Source organism: Petromyzon marinus, chromosome 22 (genome assembly GCF_048934315.1).
Source record: "Petromyzon marinus isolate PM22_M1 ecotype Great Lakes invasive population chromosome 22, UKy_Petmar_22M1.pri1.0, whole genome shotgun sequence".
In the NCBI taxonomy this organism is placed as follows: Eukaryota; Metazoa; Chordata; class Hyperoartia; order Petromyzontiformes; family Petromyzontidae; genus Petromyzon; species Petromyzon marinus.
The window spans coordinates 12,712,688-12,727,897 of NC_133688.1; the positions used below are offsets into that span (position 1 = coordinate 12,712,688).

The 15,210-nt window shown below is 44.8% G+C and overlaps 1 protein-coding gene across 2 annotated transcripts in view; it reads left to right on the forward strand.

The window, feature by feature from the left end:
* Positions 1-15,210, forward strand: part of LOC116944998 (uncharacterized) — a 48,532-nt gene that overhangs the window by 16,554 nt on the left and 16,768 nt on the right. For both annotated transcript variants that reach the window (XR_004403187.2, XM_032959018.2), the window contains exons 5-12: positions 1,699-1,812; positions 4,661-4,743; positions 7,002-7,107; positions 8,911-9,057; positions 10,091-10,240; positions 10,647-10,815; positions 11,331-11,946; positions 13,374-13,477. Coding sequence is in view for 1 of the 2 variants with exons in the window: in XM_032959018.2 (XP_032814909.2) it covers positions 1,699-1,812; positions 4,661-4,743; positions 7,002-7,107; positions 8,911-9,057; positions 10,091-10,240; positions 10,647-10,815; positions 11,331-11,946; positions 13,374-13,477 (1,489 nt within the window). In the remaining variant the exon portion in view is untranslated. The remainder of the gene's footprint in view (positions 1-1,698; positions 1,813-4,660; positions 4,744-7,001; positions 7,108-8,910; positions 9,058-10,090; positions 10,241-10,646; positions 10,816-11,330; positions 11,947-13,373; positions 13,478-15,210) is intronic.

Consider the following 15,210-nt stretch of genomic DNA (forward strand, 5'->3'; position numbering starts at 1 on the left):
TCCCATTGTACCGTGAAGCCACTCTTTCACTCGCCTGCTCCCACATTGGCTTAAAGAAAGCTTTTCAAAAAATGCTTGGCTGAATCAACATGAATAGTGCCAAGGTGTTTTGAAACAGTGTGTCGTTGTTTTCTTTTGGTTTGGTGGCCTTTTAGGATCTAATAAAGCACACGCTATTGGCGTTCGCTTTTTACCCGTGACTCACGTGTGTGCACGATGACTTAAACAAGAGAAGGATGAGCGTTGTTTGCAGGGTTGTGATTCATCCTGTGGTATAAATCGGTAGCCCGTGCTTAAAGAAGCAGCTTTCTTTTGAAAATAAAGTACAATCATTTCAATCGAATACAGATGGTAAATGACTAATGAGTTCGGTGTCTTCTTATTCAACGGTGTAATTTTGGAAAGTAACGTCCCATTTTAGTAAGCACTGCCCCATTTTAGCAAGTAGTGTTAGTAAATCCAGGATTTAGTGTAAAGTAAATGTACTAGATTTGAAGTTTTCGTGACTGCAAGGATCCATACTCTTTGGTTCTTTCGGTAAAGTCACGTAGGTAAAAATTTAACAATATAAAACAAAAATGAAAAAAACTAAATAAAATCACGACGTTTCAGGCGCAACACAAGCATCGTGATTTAATTTAGTTTTCACTTTACCGAAAGAGCCAAATAGTAAAGTAAATGTTACTCTTTGGACTACACAATGGGCAGTTTTGTTTTACATTGGTGAGTCACCTAAGCAAATAAAGGTTAAAGAGTAAATGAAGGTCGGTAACTAATGCCTATGGCAAGATCCTGTTTGCTTTAGACACTGCTTCACTGCTAGATAAGTCAGTGACATCATGCGAAATAAACCGGAAAACACAGTTTTAACACAGTTGGCGATTTTAACAAGTGATTAAATGCAGTCAAACAACGAACCACGAATGCGATCATCCTTTACTTAATCAACAGCTGGGAGTGCAGAACCGTGTGATTGAAAGAATGAGCTCAAGCAATTAAAAGGATAACCATTCAAGCATTTAATACAAATACCTTTTGTCTTTCACTTAATCATCGGTATAAAAGAGTAAACGCATGGCTTTAAAGAATAACATCGGACACCACTTGAATGTTGCCCGAGCTGCATAATCGCATGAGTGTTTTGTGTAATTGCAAGGTGACAATGAGCCAGCCCTGAGGCTTTGTTCCGCACTGTAGATTTGAACTCTGCAGAACATGCATTTCCTTTTGAAACTAAAACCAGCAAAGCTCTACAGAGAGCAGGGTCTCATGTTTGTGAGTCACATTATGGTGACGTGCGCTTGTTCATTACCATAATGCGGCTCACAAACATGACCTCCTGCTCTCTCTATACCTTTGTAATGTAATTAATGTACGTACGCATGCGTGTTTGTGTGTGTGTGTGTACACGGTCGTGGGGAGCGGTGGTGCAGTGGCTAGTACGTTGAGCTCGTGGTCAACACCACTGACGAATATCTGAACCGGTCTAAGGCTTCCCCTAGGTCAACTCGTCCCCAAATGAGTACCTGGTGCTTTCTGGCCTGCCAGCCTTCATAGTTGCTGGCCCCACAGCACTTGCCCCTACAGTCTGTTCAGGCTATACGGGGGGGGGGGGGGTGGGGGGGGGGCGGATCTTTGTCTTTGTACACAGTCATAGATTGTGAATGTTTTAGCTGACTATTGTTTTCCATTGCCCAGGAGAACCTGATGATGTGGCTTCATCGCCAAGTGGCTGGCGAGGGCCACGAGGACGTGTGCACGTCCACCAATTGTATCCCGCACCAGAAGTTCGCCATCGCGCTGTTTGAACAGGTGCGTAAACTAAGCGTGCAATGATCAACCTCATCTTTTCCCCCCCGGGCAATTAAATTCGCGTGACTTTGTCTGTCCTTTCTTATCCTGGACAGTCTCATTCCATTAAGCCAAAGGTTATTTTGTGTGTATCATCACACGTTATGTCCTCTGCTAGATGAAGGGGCCTCCCCAAGCAGTTGCCACACCTCATGGTCTCGTGGTGCAGCAATCCTTTTTGGCTCGTGCGCGAGAGCTGATCCCATCACTCCTTGGTCTATTGTCTCTGAGAGTTGCCACTCACTCCATTGTCGCTCCTAACGATCGTCCGTCATCCATTCCAGTGACATGTGCTGCCCAAGTCTGCTTTTCTTAACAGTCAACATATCTACAATTTGTATTTGTTCTTTGCTCCACGTTATTCCTCTTTCACTGCAATCCCAGAATGCACCTCTTAATGCGTCGTTGCATACTTTTCAGATTTTGTCCATTTTCTTTGCCATTGCCCACGTGTCTGATGATCCTTAGGTAATCGCGAGGAATAGGTGGCGATTATAAACATTTCTTAATTTGTTTCAGTAAATTGTATATTTTTTTGCTTTTCTTGATCAGTCACAGTTTCCCAACAGTGTTAAATGAGTAACTGACTTGGCATATATACATCAGCAATGGAGAGACAAAGGTGGCCAAGCGTGGTGCTAGTTGTGCTAGCCTTTGCCCTCGTGTGTCACTGTTACCTTGTTGGGTGGTCGCTGAGAGCACTTGCCTAAATAGTTTGACAAGAAGGGAGATGTTTCTTTTTGTGAATAGATTTTTAAAGGGACTGTTTGATGTTGTTTAAGTTGTGACCCCCACCCGTTTGGATGTGCTCAGTGTTTATGTACCCACTGGACTTGTGTTATTGCGTGTTTCGCCTTATAAATTGAACAATTGAACATCTCATTTGTGCTGATACGTGGACACTATTGTTCTGTGGAACATATTATACAATGCATATGACATTCATTGGTGTTATTCCACGAGCATGAAAGTGTGACCCTTTCATGACCTTGGCAGCTATATTCTTCAAGTGCCTGTTGGCACGAGTCCATGACTAACACATTTGTGTGGGAGTGACTGGCAACTGTGCTTTGATAAGTGCACGATCTAGCACTAGCTGGCCTCTGGAGAAAAGTTCAGGATTCCCCATTACATGACAACAGGAGCTTGTGTGCTGAACGCCACCAAGACTGTGAAATAGTAGAGAGGTTATGCACAGGAGTTGTGTTGATTGTATCGATGTGCTGTTTTTGGTAATGCTACTACATCTGATTTCTGTGAAGCTTCACCGTTGGCTTGGTGGTTTACTATTACTGTATATAGAATGAGTTTGGTAACTGGGGTAATGTGGAAATGTTAAACTTGGTAAATTTACCTACAAGTTTGCTGATTGCGTGAGCCCATTTGGGCTTGTTGTAGTGGCAGAGCATTAGACATTACAACAACTGTTGACCTTGCAGTGAAAGCTGGAAAATTATTAACGCATGACCTTCAGGAATAAAAAATAGCCCAATTAAGAGATTGAAACCTCTCGAAGCTGGCTTGTATGGGGGAAAGCCATTACGGTTATTTCAGATGTTGGTATACTATAAATAATCAAATTCTGCATAATTATTTACGTTAAATTGTGTTTACACGTGATTAACACCGAGCACATTTAATTAGCATGTTATTAGTAAATACCAACTAAATATTTACAATTTAATATGAACTCTTTGAAAGCACTGAAGAAAATCACCATGTGTACTGTACAGTTTAAGTCACTTACCGTCAACATAAGCAGAGTTGGGAGGCTGAATCTTTAAACGCCTAGAAGCAGAGGCTGAGTCTAATCGGCTTGAGTTTATTTGTAAAATGAATATAAATCTATAATTCTCGCAAGAGAAAGGGAGCCCTGGCAAAGCACATGGATGAGTGCAGCTTTTAAGCATTTGGTGCACCAATTCCATACAACAGATAAGTACAGAATGTGTATATACCTATAGAATTGCAAGTTAATGATATTTACTGTTTTGAATTGTCTGGGATAGTATTTTACACTTGCAAGTCTCAATAAACAAATATAGAATTTCCTGTACAATCTTTGCATCGCGTTCTACATCTAACCCTGGGCAGCTTAATTATCGCACACAGTGTTCCGAGTGGAGTTTTTTTGGTGAATAAAAAAATAGGTATTAATATTTTTAGCATTTCTGGCTTATGCTGAATTTTGGCTTATGCTGAATTCTCGCTTATCTGAGTTTGGCTTCAAAGGTTTTTATCGTCTATCCATGATGTTTATTTTCTGATGTGGAACCTTAAAACAATCCTAGAAAAATAAAGGCCAGTTGGCAAGTCCACATTTACCATATATCCCCTGGCCAAATAAGTTAAACCTCTGTCCTTGTGTTTTTTTTCCGATGGTGCTCATGTGAAATAATGACATGTTAAATACACATGACCTTGCTTGCACACCTCCACGATTTTAGACCTACCTAGCACAAAGCAGAACAGTGTCTCACCATTGAGCTGCCAGCTGCTGCAAAAAGCACATCTCAAGCAATCGTGGGTTTATAAGAGCAAGGGCGAGTGCGCAGCATCTCTCACTTGCACAATCAATGCCCCTGACCCGGGATCTGTCGGGGAGCACCCCCGGCTCGTGGGACCGGCGTGCAATTTCCGCTTCGCGCCTGTCACTCAATGAAAGTCCTCTCTCCGAGTCAAGGATGCCGAATCGGGAGCATCGCAGCGTGCGTGAGCGCGAATAAATAAATAAGAGGGGTGAGTAAATGAACGTCGCCGGAGCGTTTCCCCATTGTGTCAATATGATCGTGTGTGTTGTCTCCCGCAGTGCGTTTGCAGGCGCTGCGGAGCCACGTCAGACCCCTTGCCTTTCATCCAAATGGTTCACTACGTCTCCACAAGCGCGCTCTGGTGAGAATCTGAACGCCGGCTGATGTTCGTAGTGTTGGGCTGAAGAGTTGTGTGCTCTCAATTAATGTCTTGTTGATGGAGCAGGAGTTGTGTTCTTACTGCACTGGACACAGACGCCATGGCGTTTACCTTGTCAATGCCAGGGCCTCCACTTCCATACAAATTGCCTCCAAATCCCTCTTGAGTTTCTCGATTGAGCTGTAGTCTTAAGGGAGGGAGGAAGGAAGTGGTGATGAGTGTTTTGTGGCAACAGCAGCGTTGACTCTTGTGACCTGTTAACCTTACATATATGAAGACAAATATCCACCATATAGCCTTAGCATACTGTTGGGGCAAGGGCTGTTAGCGAGTGCCTGTGAAGGCCAACATGGTGCACAAGGGGGTGGATGGCCAGTGCACCAGGTACTCATTTAAAGCTGAGTCGACCTAGGGGGAGACTCAGGACCAGTTCAGATATCTGCTACTGATCTTGCCCGGGAGCAGGAATCGAAGTTGGGTCACCGGATTCATAATGCAGTGCGCTCATTGTTACACTACCGTTTCCCCCAACCATTACATACACATGCTGTAGATACACAAACATTATAACCAGGTGAGCGCCCTTTAAAGTAAACATCCAATTTGCCAAGGAGAAACTGGGGTAAACACTACGGTACAAAATATCTCAGTGTAACAAAAACAGATGAGCCAACCATTAAAAATAAAGATAATATATTTTTTAAAGCAAAATAAAAGTATTTTATTCTATACATAATGTACTAGAAAAAAATCACAAGAACTTTAAAGTTCTACATTTTACACAAGTTTCAAATAATTGACTACCATAATATGTTATCTGGTTTTGATAAGTTTATCCAATTATGATTGCATGACTCCCACTTGGCAAACCTCGTGTCTTCTAATCCAAACTCCAAAACGTATCTTTGCGTTGAACAAACTCTTAATCGGCCCTTTCAATTCTATCCTATTATGCATACACTGTATTTTAATTTGTTGTGCAAACATGTGTACTCTTTTGATTTAAAGCTTTCGTGACTGCAGTAATTCATATTCTTAGCTCTTTCGGTAAAGTCACGTTGAAGGGAAACAATAAAATAATAAAATATTTTATTATTTTTTATTGTTTCCCTTCAACGTGACTTTACCGAAAGAGCTAAGAATATGTGTACTCTTCCTAAAGTCATTCAGCACCACAAAATACACTTAATGGTACATGTAATTACTGATGAAATTCCAAAGTTGTGTTTACGATTTTTGCATTTTTCCTTGCGTGACACTGATCCACTGTTGGTGTCGTCCTGATTAAATTTCCCTCACTGTGACTAATAAATATCTTTAGATGAAAAACATTATTCACAATAGCTTGACACAACAGTATTTTTTAAAATATATATAATGTTACCCTTGCAAATCATGTAATCCTTGCGAAATGTTTCATGGGTCTGCCCAATGAAAACATTTTGCATGCCAGGCAGCTGGATTTATACATTCAATTACATACAAACATACATTGATTGCCAACTCAACCTTGTAGACCAGCAGGGAATGTGTTGTTAGCATCTGTTATGGCAAGCATGGAATTCCATGAGGTGTGTGTGACCAGCACACACCTCCAACTGCCCTTTCCCCACCCATTATTAATATTGAGACACTGTAATATGTACTCTTAACTTGAACACTCTCAGATCATGTAGATTGTGACCAAGACTCAAACTCAGGTTGCCAGGATCGTAGGGTAGTGTGTTTTAACCAAAATGCCACTGCTTTCCGCACACAAAGACAAATATCCCCATGTGGCCTTTAACAGATTGTACGGGGGCAAGCGCTGTTAGCGAGCACCTGTAAAGCCCGGCACGGCACACGAGGGAGTGGGTGGGCAGCACCATGCCTGGCTGCCTTTGTCTTGTCCAAGTGCCAATCTTTTGACACATCACCGGTACTTATGTGAGGCTGAGTCGACCCAGGGAAGGCCCAGGACCGGTTCAGATAATTGTCACCGGTTTCGAAGTGCAACGCGCTGACCGCTGCACCACCGCTGCACCACCGCTCCCCACTTTCCACGCAGACACGATGCAGGATCACATCACTACCCTTGGGGGTGGGCGAACAAGGCAGCTACCCAGCATATAGAGCTGTAATGGTTGGGATTTTTTTTTCTGTGTACTGTATGATTTGTACCATAAAAGTACTCGGTACTCATACTCGTGCTGCTGCTGTTCACAGCGTACTCATACTTGTGGTGCTGCTCCTCTTCCCAGTGTGACAGCGGAGAGGGCGAGTGACAGGGCTGAGCAGCCGAGCTGCGGCTCGTTTGGGAAGTTGCTGAGAGAGGCCAGTGGGAGCGGCGACCTGCGCAGTTGCCCGGTATGGCACGCCACGGACACAAGCGCTCGCTTACAGACAGATGCTCCTTTCCCCCCCCCCACCACCACCACTGCCACCCCCAACAACAATCCTCCCCTTATTTTTGCAGCTGTTCAGCATAACATCTTGCCTCATATTAACCACGTGTTTTTCATATTTTTTAAAGTATACATCGCCGTGATGTTTATTTAAAAAAAAAAGTTTAATTCAGTGTTTTATTTATCGGTCTTCATTTGATGTCGTCTCGTTTGGCTGTCATCTGTAAACACGCACAGTTAGTTTAAAAAAAATAAAATTCATATATTCATTTTAAATAAGCCATATATGCACCGTAAAATATTCAATACATTCACTCCGTTTCAGCTGTCGATGCTCGAGGACCTTGTATGTGTCAGGCACGGCCTTAGGATTTATACAAACACGCGAGTGCAATTTGAATGCTTCACGCAGACAACTGGGCAGAGCCGAACGAATCCCCCGCTCCACCCCGTATGCTTGAAGCCGCCACTACCCTGGGTGCTGTGCAGCTGCATCAGCCCCGACATGCTCTGAATGTCGTTCCACTTTTACCTTAATCACCATGCCCACTTTGTTTTTTCTTACAAAAAAATACCCCACGACACGATTATTTTCTTCCCATGCTGCCCGCCTAAGGCGACGTACTTTACTTCGGAGCGTGTGGCGATACCGTGTTTGTGCGTGGCGTGCAGATTGGCTCGTAGAGCTCCGGTTGGCACCAATTGCCGCGATGCGTCACGTTTTTTTTTTAATATCAACTACCCTTGGGCGTGTTCTGCCTCTCCCTCTTCCTTTCTGCCGTAACTTTTTCCGTTTGTTCTGTGCGTGAAACTGCTGCCAACAGCTGTGGCGGGTGCCACATGCGATGAGCGCTGTGCCCAGTGTCTTCGCACGTGTCGTTATTTTCCCACGAGTGATTTTTTTTAAATCAAATATGCTCAGGACGAGGATAAGGGTGGTATTGTTTTCTTTATGTTGTCGCTCTTTTAATGTGGAGGGTACGATACTGTTAAATCGGAGTGTTTGGAAAGGGCTTTGATGTGCTCGTGACGCTTGCTTGTTATTGCTTAATGTATCATATTACCGTGACATGAGCTCACATTTCAAGGAAGTTCGTGTCTGCCTCTATGAAAGATGTGCTACTTTTTCAAACGGTTTTACTCTGAAGAAATATATTTTCTTCTAATTAACGAATTTCCTTGAGTCATAACTTTGTTAAAGCACCAAAATGACAGCCATACAATTGTATCATGAACAATTATGTTTCTTGGTGACAGCATTTGCACAATACAGGTGGGGTGGAATGGTAGCACAGAGGTGTGCACACTGCACTACCCATCCAGTGACCTGGGTGCAATTCCCGGTCATGCCTAACATCAGTGGCGAGCAATTTATGAACAGTTCCTGGGCTTCCACGTCACCAACGCTCACTGAAACTTCGTGGTAAATTTTGTTTAAACCATCCCACGACCGACACGGATTGGAGAGGCCTTCATCCAGCACTGGAGTAACAAGGGGGTGTGAATACATGTAAATATTATCCGAGGTGCAAACAGATGCAAGGCAGAACATTGTAAATTAATTTCCACCACTGAAGTTGGGGGCAGGGTGAGTTAAGGGGGATGATCATTGCTCGAATTGTGCACACGTGGAGAAACAGTCAGGCGTGCATTCTCATTCGGTCTTTGCCCTCCCCTCTTGCCGTGCATCGCGTGCTCGTAAATTTGACTCCGCGTTGTCACGTTTTGTCACCCGCCGCCGCTGCTGCCCATGATGCGACTGAAGGCCGAGTGCGGGGAGATGCAGCGAATCCGCAAGGTCCTGATGAACCAGCCCCAGGTGGTGGCAGTGGGGCTGGTGTGGGACTCGGAGCAATCGCACCAAGCTGCCGACATCTTGCACATCATCGGCACATGCCTCTACCTCCCAGATGTATGGCGACTTGCACGCGCGGTCACGCGATTTATGGTCAATAATTCATGAATGATAAAAAAGTGTGTCGTTAACCCTCCCCCACCGGACACAGCCAATTAATAAATGTGTCACTTGAACAGACGTGACAATTTATTACTGGTGTGATGTCTTCAATGTTTGCTCACAAGGGAGCAGAAACTGGAAGGAGTGATACTTAAAGGTTGATGTATTAACATAATTTAAGGTTTTTTTAAAATCAGAGTTCATTAGTTGTACAAGATGGTTCTAATACATTGTTAAACATGTTAATATGAGCTATACTTTACGCAGCAAAACTGGTTCGTCATATCCATTGGTTATTCTAAATGGTTAGTTGATTACGTGTTAAGTTATGGTCTTTAGTTCACTCCTTGACAGACATTGACCAAGCATCCCAAAGCAGGACCCTACTATAATAAAAGTGTATTGACACTCCGTGAGACTTTCTCTGATTAATAAATAACTTGCATACCCTTTATCACCTTGATCGACTGCATTATGCATGGGGTGATTGGTAATTGTGAAAAGCTGGACTGTGAGGTGGCCCCACGGATTGGTGTTGAGTAAGTGCGGAACTCCACAGAAACAACTGGCTGCTGGGAGCTTTTGTGATTGATTCGGTTACACATGTGACACGATCCTCAGTGCATTTTGCCCAATCACACCTCATCCTCCAGCAATTGGCCACACCCTCTGGAAACCCGCAGTGCCTTTGAAGGTTATACAGTTTGGAACGCGATGCTAAATGAAGCTCCAGCACCATTTCTGATCAATATTTCCTTTTTTGCCATTCTGTTCATCAGCTGCCATGCCTATCCACAGACGCACGGATCCGTTCGCAGGTTAAACGCACATTGGTCAATGTACAGGCGCTTTTATTGTTTTTTTTTTATCAAGGTCCGCGAGAGTTCCGTAGTCACGGGGTCGCGTGTGCGACGAGCCGTTCGGACTGCAACGCTCGCACCCACACACAATGCGACTGCCTGCTCCCTTTCCTGCGTGATGGGTACAGCTGTACTACCGCGTGACGGATGAACGGGCCAAGGCGTCCGAGCTGTCCCTGGTGGGAATGGTGTGCTACTACGGCAAGCACTACTCGTCCTTCGTCTACCACACTCACAAGCGCCGCTGGTGTTACTTTGACGATGCGCAAGTTAAGGAGGTAAAGCGTTGTCGTTTTCAGTCGATTTGTTTTAAAAATAATCATGATGATGCCTTGGTTTTCAAACCCGTTGCAGTGTGTCGTTTCAAGGTGGTGTGTTTTCACCGTTCAGGGCGAGCACGCGGATTAGTCTGCACGTGTCCGATGCTGAACCCGCCAAAGCATTCGCTTGATTTTCACAGGCTGCTCGCCCGTAATGAACAAATACCCTTGCAAGCGAGCTAGTGGATGTCGTTCACTTGCTCACTTGTCAACACTCCCCTCCCACTCCTGGATGAAAAGCGGGTTAGGTTTTGCTCAATCCTGAGCAGCTGGCTCAAAAACTTGATTAATTAAACCTCCCAGAGCACACCCACACCCCGTCAAGAACGCACGTTCTTGTGTGAACCCGCTCGCTCGTTTTCAGGTAGGATCTCACTGGAAGGACGTGGTGAGCAAGTGCGTCCAGAGCCACTACCAGCCCTTGCTGCTGCTCTACTCGCACCCGGACGCCACTCCCCTCGGAGGCTCGGCGCACAAGGGCGATAGCTCGGGGCCCGGCCTTGTTGGAATCTACTCTGACAGCGAGGATTCTGGTAATTGCTTTGTGAGCACCCGGTCACTCACGCACCCACTCATGAATTAATGATTTTAGCGTAACGATCCCGGCGTACCAAATAATCTTTACGCCCAATTTGCCCTGCAGGGTTTTTGGAGCTCTAACAGGTCATGAGCATGTTGACCTGAATTTCAAGGTCAAACATGCACAAATGTGATGAATATAAAAAAAAAATATTCTAATGGCCAGTTATTACAACTACGCCGACAACCAGACAATTGCAATCATTATGCGCCTTTGTCCAAAAAAGTCTCCGGACTCTATCTGAGGAGAGTCTGGCTTTGGAATAAACGGCTACTTCATTAATAATTAATTTACAAATGGAAGGAAACCTGGTAAGTCGCGTGCATGTGATATGTACGTAAAGTAACCTCATTTAAATTTACAATAGAGGTACATCAGCTACATACTTGTGCTGTACTGTCACAAACAGATGACCACCCATCCATGGGCATCGCGTAAATTCCTAACGTGCCTTTTTGTGCTCGGCAGGACTGGTGCCTTCCATTCTCAGCGATTCCCGAACAGATTCATCCAACGACGGCCGGGGGCCCAAGTCGGAGGTGGGGCCTCCGCCGCCCCCGCGACGCACGCACGTCCTCGGCTTCGACGTGATCCGCGTGCCCGCGATGAACGACGCGGGCCGGGGCGAGCCTCCCCCTGTGGCCACCAATGGGTCTTCCTGGACCGGGAGGCCCAGGGCGGACGACGCGAGGGTGGATGCTCCGCACGAGGCGGGGCGGCTCGGGGTCGTGACCCCGCCCGCCGCGCGCGACCCCCCGGAGGCGTCCGAACAGCTGTCCTCTCCTTCCGCCGGAAGCGAGCTAGCGGACGGTCGGTTTCCACCTCGCCTGTCGTCCGGGAGGAGGCAGAAGGATGCCAAGGGCAAGCGGCGGCGGCAGGAGGACCTGAACGTGGACAGCGTGTTCAGCGACGGCGAGGCGTGGGGGGAGGGCGGCGAGCGCGAGGATGGCGGCACCGGTGGCGGGCAGCACTCTGTACGGAGCCCGCGCAAGCGCGATGCTGCGAAGACGCCGTCGTCTGGATCGGAGCGGCGTGACAGGGACGGCTCGGCCGATAGCGGGAGACGGAGCAAATCTGTGGAGAGGTATCGTGAAATCATTTGATTCTGCCAGACCTCTGCTGTCTGTGGGCTGATGGTTGTGGTGGCTCGTATTAATGCAGTATCGTTACTATTAATACATACAGTATATTTAATATTGTTAACATTTATAAAAATTATGAATGTAACAACATCACACACGTCAATGCTCTCAAGGATACCCCTTGAAACTTACTTTGAGTGTCTCACGGCCGTGCAATGGATTGCCGTGTTTTGTGTTTACCCGAAAATAATTCAATCAGGCCTATTTATTTCAATGCACCGGCAGCTGCTGATGGTTCCGGTCTTCTGTAAGGATCAGATCCGAAAGTGTTGTCTTTACTTACAGTAATGTTTCCCTCTTTTCTCCAAAAATACTTGTCCTTGCCTGCTGTGCCTGAGTTTTTGGCTTTTTCTCTCAGTATCTTGGGGTTCGCTCTAAGTTTCTTGGATTTCTATCTCAATTTCTTGGGTTTTCCCCAATGTTTTTCAATAGAGGTCTCATTGTTTATTTTACCCTTGGGGGTGAACATGTACACAACATGGCAAGACACTGGAGGAGTGGGAGGGTGCCACATGTTGTATAAAAGTGAATGGAAGGTTGGAGAGATGTGTGTCAAACATGAAGAGGTGGCAGCAATGCATTTTGAGTCGATATGGGCAGTGAGGGGGTGGGGAGGGTCCAGACACAACAGGGACTTGATCCGTAAATGAATGTGCATTACATGAAGAAAGAATGGTGAGTCTGCTGAATTGGCAGAAGTATAAACAGATCAGTGGAGATTATAATGGATGCAGATCGCTGACTCTTATAGGTAGAAAGCTATATTTGCTTTTTTTCCCACTTGTCCTTCCGCCGCACCTCCGGATCGCACGGTTGGCTAATTACGAAAGCATTTCAACATACATATATGTTTACTTTTCTTACTCGTGTTAGCACAATAATTTGGTGACATTTAATACTCTGAACAAATATAATAGAACGATTTAAAGCCTCCATCAACAACAGTGCAAAACGTGCTTCATCATCATGAGTCTCCATGCCCAGACACTACCTGGGTTGGTTGTTAGACATCTCTCCATACTTTGCTATCTTTCCATTCGGTATCTAAATCACTGTACAGTCCCTTTATCAATTTTCCAAAGTCTCCACAGTAACTTTCTACCCACTCTTCATCCTACCTCTTTGTCTTCTTTCCTTTATCCCATACTTAAAGGAACTAGCTTGGTAATCAGTCTTTTGTCATTTGACCGTACCACTTAAATATTGTTAAGTTGTTTCAATCCGCTCTCCTGTTAAATCCCGTGGTTGCCCAGCTGTCATTTAAAAGCATGATGCTGGTGTCCACAAAGCGTGCAAGCTTAATGCGATATGCAAAGAAAAACGCAAATTTTAGCTTCACAAGGTGCATTGTCATGCTCTTCCGTTGCAGGTCCCTGGATTCGGCAAGGAGCCGGGAATCCAGCCCCCTGGCTAACGGAGTTGTCAAGTCTGGTCATCGCTCTCGCCGACTGTACAAGCCACACGCCCTGCTGGGTGAGCTTCCTCCCCGTGTACTTTTTCCCTCTGGGAATCCAAAGCACAAATGCCTTGCATTGTGTTGTCAAACTCAGTGACTTCAGAGTTTCACGCCCCATTGTATTTTAGTTTGGTGACTCGGTGTAATGTAACAGTGTTTAATTGAACGTCCAGGATGGATTAGCGTTGTGGTTATAAACGCGAACAATGGCTGTGAGATTGATAGAGATCTTAAGACTGGTGCTGTATCAATGTGACATGGTGGCTGAGGTGGGGGTGTCGTCAATCTCCAGTTTCTGGCGGAATGATTTGTTTGTTCTGCCTTTGTTAATATGAGCCAGGGTTGCATATACAGGCCCGTTCACTCTGCTGATAGTGCACACTGGATTGCTAGAGAGCGCTGGCAAAAGGACATTTACATACTTTAAAATTACATGTTGGTTGCAGTGGTTAGTGCACTGTGCTATGAACTCCATGACTTGACTTTGATTAACAGCCACAGATAGCTAACATCAGTGGTCAGCGGTATCTGAACTGGTCTGGCCCCCGCCGCTAGCCTTCTGTAATCTGCCCTGGTCAGTGTGGGGAAGTATGCTCAAACAAGCCCAATCCTCCGACGCTGCATGAGGAGGGCTTCCTTGGATTAACAAACGGCTCTAAATTATTTTTTTTATTGTTACTTTTAGCGCTTGATCATTAGTTGCGCTAGAATAATGGCCCCTGATTACTTGATAAATGTGAATGTAAGTAATATCCGACAGCTTCCCTGACTGTTTTAATGTGGTATTTTGCACTGTACATTTACTGTTGTATATTTGGTTAAAAGTCATTTTCATTAAATTGGTTATTTTATCAACACGACTTCATGAGTACATATATTGGGCTGAATTGCTTTGGTAATTGTATTTGGGTCATCAGTGACAAACTATTAAACTTTTTTTTATTTTACTGGGTAAGGCCCACTGTGCTATATAGCTATTTTTCAGAAGCGGCCTGCCCATAAATGATAGCTTAAAAAGTGGCTTATCATGTGGAAATTTATAGCATCCAAATACTGTAAAAGTATGTTTCTAAATGTTGATGGAAAAACCGGTGGACCCGGAGAAAAATCCATGCGGCCGCAGGGAGAACATACAAACTCCACATAAACAGGCGTCGGGGTTGGGATCAAACCCACGGCCTCCATACCAGGGGAGGAAGTTAACATCTCGCCAACAAAGAAGCTAACTGGAAAACATCACACAATCTGTGCGGAAGTTTTATCCAAATTATTATTGTGAAGCCAGTTGGAAATAAATGGATCAGACAGGCAAGGGGGAAGTCCTGCTGTGCTTGCTGGCTTGCATTAACTGGTCTACAGTAAGACCGTGGGTTCATCCTGAGCCTGGCCAGCAGTGTATCTCTCAAGTGGCAAGTAAAAATACGGGGAGGTTTTTTTTACTCGGCAAATGTAACTTGTGGATACCAACACGAAGCCTCCCTCTCATCTGTCCAGGAACAACAGTTTTTAGAACACATTTTAGTCGCAATTTGTGTGTGATAGAGTATTTATTTCATAAAACAGAGTTAAACAAAGGAAAGGAAATGGTTATTTATATGAAAATACTTTTTGTTCTTTTTAAGTTAAAGTAACTGTTAAAATAATATTTAAAGACTATTACCGTTTCCTCTTCCACCCTGGTCTACAAAGATGTGTGCAAATTAAGAGCATACTGTAAGAATGTTAAGAAGTGTTTAGCCTTTCAGCATAA